This window comes from Tachypleus tridentatus, chromosome 12, assembly GCF_004210375.1.
Source record: "Tachypleus tridentatus isolate NWPU-2018 chromosome 12, ASM421037v1, whole genome shotgun sequence".
NCBI lineage: Eukaryota > Metazoa > Arthropoda > Merostomata > Xiphosura > Limulidae > Tachypleus > Tachypleus tridentatus.
This window is the reverse complement of record NC_134836.1, coordinates 11,677,276-11,689,228: the sequence shown is the minus strand read 5'-3', so window position 1 is coordinate 11,689,228 and position 11,953 is coordinate 11,677,276. Positions and strand designations below refer to the sequence as shown.

Genomic DNA, 11,953 nt, shown 5'->3' with positions numbered 1-11,953 from the left:
TGGATAGTATGTTTAGATAAAATATTTACATTAACTCCAAGTTAATGATTGGTTTTGAAATACTTGTGTCATAACAGATTCTCTTTAAAAGTCCATTTCTTTGGAAAATTTGGTGTCTGAGAGTGGAGTTCAACTTACGAAGTTGATGAGGTGTTGCTTTCTTAAAAGACGGCAAGCAACAAGAATGATTTTAATACCCGAGTTCTGTGTTGGCAAGAGACTAAAATGAAACGATGTATAGTTAAGCTTAATATGAAATACATGGAAGAAAGATTGTACATGATGTTAAAAAGGTATACATGTCAGTGCTGTAACTCAGTAGGTTAGTTTAATATAACTGAAGAATTAAACATCCTGTTTTAGTTAACACACAAGAGAGAACATACAGCACAGATGACAGTCCGTGAAATCAAACAAAGAATAAACTAGTTTTATTTATATATGATACCAAATATACTTTCAGGAAGAAAGTCACACAATTTGAAATCTAACATATTTGAATAGCGTTATGTTTAGTAATTTGCTTGCTTCTGTTTAACTACAATAATCAAAAGTGAGTGGACTTTGAATTGAATTTGAGGCAATCAATATGTGTGTGTGTGTGTGGAGTTAATCCTAAAAATGATTGAGCTATAACTTTTAATTGCAGTACACCACAAATTGTTGTGCAGTCTGAAACACAACATTTGTGGGCAAAATTTCATGTGAATCAGAGTCAGTGAGGGCTAGAATGAAGTTAGTTCTCTAACCTCTAATTAACACTATAACTAGAATTACAGCACAAACTATGTATCTTGTAGCACCAATTTGCAGAAAAGTAGCACTAAATATATACTAAACTTGGTCAGCTTTAATGTTGGTGGGGAGGAGTACCCTGACCTTAACAATATTAAGTTTGGAATGACTGGTGATCTTTCATTTAATCAGAATTGAGAATAATATTACATCATGATATCACAATAAGCCATTTTATGTGATCCCATTAAAAATATTCAAAAACGCCAATGTCATTTATCTACTTCAACTAAGAAATAATTAATAATTTATGTTATGTGTAATACCATGCAAGTGATCACTCATTTGCTTCATTTGTTTTTTGAATTTCACATAAACCTACACGAGGGTTATCTGTGCTAGCCATCCCTAATTTAGCAGTTTAAGACTAGAGGAAAGGCAGCTAGTCATCACCACCCACCACCAACTCTTAGGTTACTCTTTTTACTAATGAATAGTGGGACTGATCATCACACTAATCCTACCCCCACGGTTGAAAGGGCATGGAAATTTTGTATGACAGGGATTTGAACCTATGACCGTCGGATTATAAGTCAAGTACCCTAACCATCTGGCCATGCCGGACATATTATTTATTGGTTGAAACACATTTATAAATGTTTCTGGAATATCTCTGCACAGTTACAATATTTTTCCAACCAATAGAAGGTTCCTGAATGGAGTGTTATCGTTTGACGTGCATTGTGACTGTAGTTCTATATCTTTGCTCTTGCAGGAATTGGAATGAAAAGAACACTACAGAGTCAGTGTGATATGTGAATATTTATAATGAAAAGTAATGCTTGTAACTGTATGTTTTCAAGAATTTACCACATACCCTATTCATCACGAATGTAAGCAACACACCTTCAACAGATACAAACTATAGTTTTAGCTCTCAACTGACAGACAACGTGACAGTATGGAAGAGTTCCACAATCCTTTCAGTATCTGCCATAAACCTACAACGAATACAAAACCAAATAGTTGAATACTATTAAAAACAAAATTAATGCACTAATACAACCAAACTAGTAATTTTCTAGAAATCTATCAAAACATGCAAACACCCACCAGTTATATACACAGAGAACTATTCTACATATTGCCATGTTAGCAAATTTCTTAAGAATTAACCTGTGATTCCAAATTAAAATGAATAAATCATGTGAAGCAAAAATACATAAGTAACATAAAACATATCAATAAATCTATAAACAGTCCAGTAACTGAATATACCTGTAAGCACAAATATATCACTAAAATCTATTCTGACAATTTGTAAACAGAATTATTGCACTAGTGTATTCTGACAATCTGAGAGACATTTTTGTTAACATTTTCTATCTGCAGACAATAAAATATTGCATTAATGTATTTTGATATGTCACTGACAAAATGCCTTTTAAACTTATTTATTAAGACATAAAATCATTATAGTACACAACTCATTTCATGAAATTCTATTAATTAAAAGTCACCAATGGATTTTTCTTTGTAAAATTCCAGCCCACTATTAAAACCAACATGATCTCTTCTTAAGGGGTATTAAAAATAAAAGGACTCAGAGTACACTAGTTTATGAACTAATACAGTCACACTTATATACAAAAAGAAATATGTAAAACTGATGAGTGAGTAATGCATAGAAAATGTATACAAATCTAATACATTAAAAACTCTGGTTATATGTGATATTATTGATAAAGCATTTAACCTGTGATATAATATTGTTCAAAACATATTTAACAACAAATTAATGTTCATAAATTAACATTAAAAATAACACAATTCTGTTCACAGAATGCTTAACTCTAACAATCTACAACATTCTGCTGTTTAATGGTTAAAATTATCATGACATTTAAAATGTCAAAACACTATCAAAAGTGTTGAAGAAAGATTAAATGATACAATCTTGTTCACACATTATCAAGAAGTTGTTAACTTTAGCATCACAACACTGTTCACATTCACCAATATTGTTAAATTAGAATTAGGGTAACACTACATTCTTCATATAATGTTTAATATGACAAAATATTTTACTACAGTTTGAATTATTTGATAAGTCAAAAATGCAAAATAACAGATGTATACAACAACCCCAGAGAGAGATTTCAACAGTTTTTGAACATATATTAATAGTTATTTGCAAAATGCATAAACGAAAAAAAAAGAGAAACCGCTACATAACACTTAAAATCATGATCTCTGGTAATACAGTGCCAGTTGTGTACAACATGGTTAACAGTTTAAACAATATAATTAAAAAATATAACAAAAATGAATGATAACATGAATAATATTTATGTTTATATGTAACATATACAGCAGTCATGAACAGCTTTGTTATTATAGGTGGCCAAAACCAGCAAATTAATACTCATATTTTCAGAAACTTCAGCTATATTCATGAATTAAGCTTATTAATGAAAGCTTAAAGAATGTTGTTAGAGAATTTGTGCTAAAAATTAGTTGCCCAGACTTTGTTTTTTACCAAATGATTGAAAAGAACCTTTAAAGGACAAAAGCAACAGAATAAATAACAATTTTTAAGCATGTTTTATGAAGAAAGAAGATCAAATGAAAACCTGTTTTATTTCATTAATGAGTGACTGCACAGTTATTATTTTCAAGAGCTGTTTTCTTCAATTAGAGGATCACATTCCTAATATTTTAACACTAGCATGTTAATTATGAGTACATTAAGGTAACTGAAGTAATGCTAATACCAACACAGGTCATGTTTAGTTAGTTAGTTAGGTTCCAATTAAGTACGAACCTATACACTGTGCTCTGTGCGTTGTGGGTAATGATACCTGTATATATTTTTTTTTCTTGGTTTTTGTAAGTTTCCAGACTTGCCACTAAGTCACTAGACTTGAATATTTGGATACATGTTATTTTCACAATACAGTTTATTTGACATATTTTTACTACCTAATTTAGGTTAAATTAGATTTTATTGCTGGTTTCATTTCAGCCATGGTTTAAAATAGTCATGTATATTTTAGTGTCATAAGTATGAACATATTAGTAGATAAGCCATCAAGAAATGTACTCTCGAAATAGTTTTTACACACGGCTCAGCTTATTCTGATAAATTATTAAAATCTGTTACAAATATCAACAATTTTACACAACTAAGAAAGAAAATTACTAGAAATATGAAGATAAAACTTAATTTAAATAATAATATATAATAGGAGCTTTTCCCATCAACTTGAGATAAACAAAGTCAACAAATAAAAAACACAGTCTTAACATATTTCTCAACTCATCTTCATACTGTAACTTCTTTCTTTAAATGTTGTCAAATTTAACAACAGTTTTCAAAATCAAGGCCATAAGTTTGCAAGTATCTTCAGAGGAATAAAATTTTTCACCTTCATAAACCACACAGTTTTTATGGTTGTCTCCAGTTTTCTCAAGTGTGTCATGTTTCAGAGAAATCGTTTCCTCGTTACATAAATGTTTCTAATTACTGGGTCCCTCTCAGAAGCTGTTGATACAACAGTCAAGAGTGAAAGAAAAGGTTCATTTAGTAGTGCTTTTGTTTTTTAGAACTCCAGATGTTCCATGAAATTAGTGACAAGAACAACAGTTACCGACTGGGCACAACTCACCCAAAATGTATGATACAGGCTATCACTAGAATAGTTCTTCTGTTTTGTTCAAACTCTGTGACGTTTCTCATCCAAAAAGCTTATTAGAATAAGTTTGCAACAGCTGTGGAGTGTTTTCAGAAATGAAACAAAACTTGTCTTCAGTAAAATATCACTTTTCACTTCTCTGTTCCAAACCTCAGACCATTTTCCAAGTTCAGAATCTAAAAGTAGGAGAGACAGACATTCATGATGTTTTTGCTATATTAAAGCAACTACCAGTTAGGCTGACATCAAACATCTTAAAAATTGCAAGAAAATCTTTTCAAAAAATCTGAACTAAAAGTTATATAACCCACTCTTCTATAACTTTGATTATCACAATTCAAGTAAAGACAAGTATGTCATTTACTCTGATCAGTTCTAGTGACAAAAACAATTTATTTATTAAATGGGGAATTGCACTCTATGCCAAAAACACATACAATCAAAATACAATTGGCACAAATTTTCTAATGGAATCTACTCAATGAAAAATTAATGAAGTGTTTTACGGAAATCTACTAATTACACAGTTAGTATTTTACATAATTAACATATTACACATATAATAACACTATTAAAAACACAATATCATTTAGATTATTGAAACTTCTACTCATTTGTTGTAATCTTGTTTAACCCTGAAGATTCAAGTGACTTAAAGTGCTAACAAACTCTTCAAAATAATGCGTCTTCTCAGATTTTTCCAGTGTTAATAAACCAAAGTTTAAGATAACTGTTCTTGTACATTAAAAATCTCACAAATGTTTTTTTTTTTAAATCAGGCAACAAGATTATGACCTACTCAGTTTGGGGTCACAAAAATTAGTGTTCTTGTAACATCACCAAAACTGCAATGTTTAATCAAATATGACTCCAATTGTTGTCATGACCTAAGTCTTGAAGAGTTTATTATATGGTCTTCAACAAGCATATTATGCAGTGGCTTTACAGGTTAACATAACAGCTAAGAATTATACATAACTTTCTTTATCCTAGCTCTGCATAATCTAACACAAACACAGTCAGTTATTTTTGACAGTTTGATACAGCAGGAAACATATGATTAGTGTTGTCAATACAGAACTGCCTTGAAATAATTCCCTTGGTCGATCAATCAGAACACTGTGATAGAGACTTTAGAAACTGGAGAAACATGCACTTCATATTGTTGTATAAAAATTAAGTCACACATGTGCTGTAAATACTGGAACTCTGAGTGCCACCTGATGATGATAAAACTATTGTTTGAAACAGACACATACACTTTCATTGGCTCATATGTTCTTAAACAAGGTTTGTGTTTGGTGTGTTTTTTTTTAAAAGGCTACAACTTAGATCATCTCCTTATTTCTTCAGAAATCCTGGTCCACCACCATTTTTTTTACAGTGGATTTGTGTAAATCATGTGAGTAAATGAGGTAGATACTGTTTGCATTGTTAGCTTATAATTTGTATTTAGGACTAATATAAACCTAAATTGGTTGAACTTCAAGAAATATTACAAGGACAATAGTCAAATATGATGAAGCAATTCATTCTGGTCTTTTTTTAAGTAGAAACATAAGAAATGCATATTTAATTAGCTGTACTGATGGTGAATTCAGTTTTCACTTTCACTCTTTTACATAGCTTACTGCAAGCAGATGTTCTTGTTAGTTAATTAATTAACAAATGTGAACTGAATAGGTCTTATCTTTTTCCTCTAATTTCAAGTAATACAAAGATGTGAAATACATGAGTATCAAATATACTGTACCTTGATGACATATCATCTATGTGAGGAAGCACAGACTCTGGAGTTGTTCTTCCTACAAAATAAAACATGTCAAACTTTAGAATAGTTTAGCTTAATGCTTCAGTGAGCTTATATACTTTATAGCAGTGTTAAATTGATGGCACTAAATTATTTTCTCACAAGAATTATTTTTGAAATACCAAATACCATAATGTGACAAATTATTTAACACTATATAAAGAAAAAGTAACATAAAGTGATATTAGAAAATAAATATAATAATATTTAAAAGATTTCAACCATCCTTAAAAAGAAACAACAATAAAGAGTGAAGTGTGAAAAACAGTCATAACATTTCAAATATTACAGCCAAATTTATAATCAACAAACATAAATAGTGAGTTTACAACAATAAAGCAGCACCACACTTCATAGATTTACACATTTTATTTACATGAAGAAATTGTTCCTTTTAATTAGGAAGAAACCTCACTTTTTTATACCTGACAAAAATTAAGTTTAGAAAGTTCTTACAGTTACTTCATGGCATAAAATTTACAGGTTTTCTAAACATACCTTAATCTTACTGTAATTTGTGAGATGTTTGTTTGTTTGTCCGCTAACTCCTCCTAGACTTTGGCATTTGGACCTGTCAAATATGGTTTAATCAACTAGGAATGATTTGGGATGTGTCAAAAAGAAGTTATTTTTTTCTTTTAAAATGCATAAATTTCATAGCTCCAGTGATGGCTATATATAGATTAGTCAGTAAGAGTGATTACTAGGGATACTAATGGGATTTCTTCAGTTTTCTCTTTCATTACGTGGGGTATAACAGTTTCTGTATTTTCAATCATTACTGTCATAACTAAGACAAAATCATAAATACTGTTTACAATCATAACTTGTAAAATATTAATTCCATAGCTACATTTGATTTTGAATCCTATCACACACTTGAGGTACTTCTTTTTCACACATTATTTACACATACCTTTAAGATAAACTTATATTCAGTGAGGTGTTTATAAATTCCTTATTGCTTCAAAAATCTAAACAAAGAGAAAAATTTTAATTTTAACAATTAATTAAGTCCAGTGTTCTTTTAATCTTTATATAGCTAGCATGAATATGTTTTTGGAAAAAAAACGAAACTTTCACAAACCTCTCTCTCACTGTAAGCCATACAGGTACATCCTAATTTATCTAAACAATGACTGGCTCCAAGTGAATAAAACTAGCTTATCAACACCATGTCTGGTTCTGAGTGAATAAAAAGAGTTTATCTAAACAATGATTGGTTTTGAGTGAATGAGGTCAGCTTATCTAAACAGTGAGTGGTTCTGTATTCTCAAGATGAATGGTGTGGGTATTAGCACTTCAATTAGTATAGAACAATGTATCGACCTTCTTAAGTGATCTTCAGATTAGCAGACATTTTAACCTAAAAGATGACCTAAGAAGGATGAAACATTGTTCTGTAACTTATTTTAATTAAAGATTTAATACTCATACCATTCATCTTGAGAATACATTTTTACTTCAAGTGGGTTTCTCGTCATCATGAATGAGCGGTTCTGAGTGAATAAGACTAGTTTATCAAAACGATGAGTGGTTCTGAGTCAATAAGACTAGTTTATCTAATTGATAAGTGGTTTTGAATGAATAAAAGGGAAACACACACCAGCTCCAGGAGAGAATTCACTAGGATCCATCTTAAGAATGTAGGGAATGATGCTGTTTATCTCAACACTCCCAATCAGCCCAGAAAAAAAGAGTTCTTCAACAATACCAGCTTGGATAGATCGCAGTACTGGCAACCTAACAAGTGGAAACAACCAACAGTCTAACTAGATAATTATTATTAGATTGTAAAAACAATAATATTTTTCAACAATATCAGTTTAGATTAATTATAGTACAGACAACCTAACAAGTGAAATAACCAGCAGTCTAACTAGATAGTTTTTATCAGACTATAGAAACAATATTTTTAAATACTAGCTTGGATTAATTATAGTACTAGCAAAACCTATCAAACAGAAACACCTAGTTTCTTAATTAGATAATATTGTTTTCTGTGTAGCCACACACTCTACAATAAGACCAATGTGAATAGATTACACTAGAGATAGCCTGTCAATTGAAAACATTTAGGATTTTTAACCAGCCATTCATTTGTATACTGTAAAAACACCAACACTTTCAACAACCAGTTTGACTGGATCAGAATACTGGCAACATGCCATGTGAAGAAATCTTGAATTCTTAACTAAATAGTTTTTGAAACTTTAAAAGCAATAATACTCTTAGCAATATGAACATCAATAGTGCTTAAGAAAACTCTTAACCACCCTGGTATGGGTAGTTCAAAATGTACATGTCATAATCTTTTAGTAACATTCAAAATTTAATCAAATTACTTTATAATCAACTTAATGAATACAAGCTGTGTAGAATCCACCCACCTTATAACAATGAGAATAGTTATACTATGACATTTGATAACATGCACTTTCCTTTACAAATGTTTGCAGGTTATTAGCAGACATAAGGCTTTCATGCAAAAAAAATATCAGGTGTTTAAATTAAGTTCCAAGATATTTTAACCTAAGATTTTCTCATAAATTGTTTCCTTTCAGAATGTTGACTATCCAATATGCAAAGTAATTTTGATTTTAAGATTAAAAATATTTTTCTCTATCTGAACTTTATCAAGTTTCGTTTGAGCAATCTATATCCTTCTAGTTAATAATCAAAGTTTGTTTGAATAAAACTTTATATATGTTTAATATTTCATTTTATCAATGCTAACTCTATATGGTGTTGCTCGATTTGACTGACCTCAAAATCATTAAAAAGTTAGGAAATAAATTTATGTTATCATTTTTGTTTTAGAATGACTGGAGATTGTAACAGGAAACCATAAATGTTTATTGTAAATAGTATAAATGTATAACATTATACTTAATTATTTTTTAATCATGCATTTAAAGGTCAATACGGCAAAATTTCTATCATAAGAAGAGAATCGTGAACCACGTATGTGCCTCACATTACCATAATCAACAAGCTGCTTGGGTGTATGCTCTATGAAGATTCTGATTATTTTTCTTGCATTATATTACACAATAAGTTGTATTTTTTACATTTTAGTTATTTTTATAATAATAAATAGTGAAAACAGATGAAAGATAAAAACCTTGTAATTAAATATCAAATATTTTTATTTTTAGTAAAACTTTATATTTTATCTGTAGTTTTTTTTGCTGTAATATTCTTGATTCTCCAGATTGTATAACAAAATAAAGTGTATAGTATTGTTAATATTGATATTGAACATAAAGTTTTTAGTGTACAAAATAAAGTGTATAGTATTGTTAATATTGAACATAAAGTTTCATAGTGTTATACTTCTCACCTTTTAACACTTATTTTCTGTAGTAATTTTATTGTCTATTCTTTTTCAGATGGATCACGAAGTTCAAAGTAACTCTCCTGAGAATTTCTTCTAATCTTTTCACACCTATTTCCTATTTTTATTCTACTGTTAGTGGCTGAAATAGAAACCTTCTAATGAAAAAGAAATGAATCTCTGCTCCTTACTTAGTTTGACAGTGCCAATATCAAATGAGATCATACATTGTAATTCTCTGAGCTTTCCCTACTTTTAAAATGTGGTATTGCAGAATGTTTCAATTTGTTGACAGTAGAACTGTTACAATGACAGTTGCCTAAAATATTATAAACTATTTATATTATGAATTTGTAGAAAGTCTGGGCTGATACAATAAATAAATAAGTATATGTATCCTATATAATTTTTCAAATCCTGGTTCAGAAAAAAAGTGGGGTAGGATTTATCAGCTTTTAAAACAATACAGTAGTTACAAAAAAATTGTCTCAAGTACTATATAGAAGTGACAGAAAATGTGTATGGTATGACCCTGTAAAAAGCTGTATCCAATCCAATAAACTTAAGTAGTCGGGATTTAGTGGTAACATAGGCATGAAAGTGCTTATGAATGACCCGTTTAACTTTCTCCCATGCTTACACAGTAGCCAATAAACGTGTAGTTTTTGATATTTTTTTAATGCAAGTTTATTTGAATTTGAAATTTATCTTGACATATTGCTAAATACTTCCAGATTATTCAGCCAGTGTTATATTTTTCTCTATGATGATCACAGTAATAAAATTTTATGACCAAAATGTTATTTTGTAACTCTCAAATGGTTCCCTACTGTATTTCTATAGAAATATTTACTCAAGAATTTCTTCAGTGGAAAATCACAAAAAAAAAAAAAAACAGGTTTGCTGAACATATGTTCTACAAAAACAGCATCAGATACTTACCGTAACAGGAGTTTTGGAAACCTGTCACTGTTTTTTGTAAAAGTCTGGTCAATATATGTGTGCATTTCTTGGTATGCTCGCTCTTGAAACTTTTCAACTTGGCGAGCCTTTGGATGAGACAAGTTGTCTGTTGATGAATTTAATGTGTGAGTATCTAACTTTCTTTAAGGCATAAAATTCATGTTATTTTTCTTAAATTTAAAACTCTTATTACTGAATACTAAAGGTAAAATAAAATCTTTTAGTAAGACAGATCTTCAAATTTGAAACTCTTCATGGGGTTTAGATACTGAAAAATTACTTCAGTAAGACAGAAATTCATGTTGGAAACACATTACTAATAAAAAATCCAATATGAATTGTAAAATTATATACATAAATACAAGAAATTTAAAGTGTAAAAAACAAATCTTTACAAAACTATATATCTTTGTAAGAGAAATTTAGAGATGTTTCATCTGTAGTGTAAATATGATGTTTATAACAGAAAGGTTACAAGTGTTAATTGTAAAACAAATAATATACTTTCTTAATTAGCACAACCTGGGCTGAAGAGTACAATTGCCTTCAAGTAAGCATACTCGTGGTCATCCAGCTGCAAGTGAGACAGTGAATTCACAATAATCTGTAGCTTACTGATATGCTCCATAGCATGTTGGACTCGTTCTGATGTAGACTGGTCTGTATAGAAAAGAAACAATCACTTTACAGTCACATTACCAATACTAAAACTTATTATTTTCACTTGAGTCAAAAACTATGTAAACTTACAACTCTGTATTGAGTCCCACACAAACAGTGATAGCTCACAAGAATGGCCAACAAAAAATTACATCAAACTAGGTGGAGAGCCAAAGGACAATTATACCTGCATTACAAATGCTGATGAAAGACATTGTTCAATGTTATTCATCTAACAAGGTCCATCTTAACCAGAAATTAGTAGCATTCAATTTATCTTATTTCTGAAAAACATTTATACCATACATCTCACTTTATTTATACCATACATCTCACTTTATATATGCAACTTAAGAAGTGTTAACATTTCTCTTAATATTAAGAAGTAGAATCTAACTGAAAACATTCTAAAAGTTTATTATGAGCTGACCTTGTTCCTCACTTCTCTTCAGATGGTCAGCAACAGCTTTAAGGATGGTCTGGAGTGAAAGTAGCTGAGAACACTGTGCTAAACCAAGAGTGAACAGCTCACACCAAGTTCCTTGCACTAGAGTAGTTTGGACGTCTGGTCTAGATGACCAAATAAAAACACATTTAAAACCTCAGATGTGCTAAACCCCATTAATGGTGACAACAGTTTCTGGAAAGTTAGTGGCCTGTGAACCTTTAGATTTCGAAGAATCTACAAAACTAGCTTTAAATAAACTAAGTAGAAAATGCTGAGATATTAAGAGAATAGAATGTATGAGGAGA

The 11,953-nt window shown here is 30.1% G+C and overlaps 1 protein-coding gene across 1 annotated transcript in view; it reads right to left on the bottom strand.

Moving 5' to 3' along the window:
• Positions 1–2,174: 2,174 nt before the first annotated feature.
• Positions 2,175–11,953, bottom strand: part of LOC143234580 (nuclear receptor subfamily 2 group C member 2-like) — a 55,137-nt gene continuing 45,358 nt past the window's right edge. The window contains 6 exon segments of the mRNA XM_076472037.1: positions 2,175–4,606; positions 6,184–6,235; positions 7,847–7,983; positions 10,520–10,646; positions 11,063–11,200; positions 11,631–11,770. Of these exon segments, the coding sequence (XP_076328152.1) occupies positions 4,600–4,606; positions 6,184–6,235; positions 7,847–7,983; positions 10,520–10,646; positions 11,063–11,200; positions 11,631–11,770 (601 nt within the window). The 3' untranslated portion in view covers positions 2,175–4,599.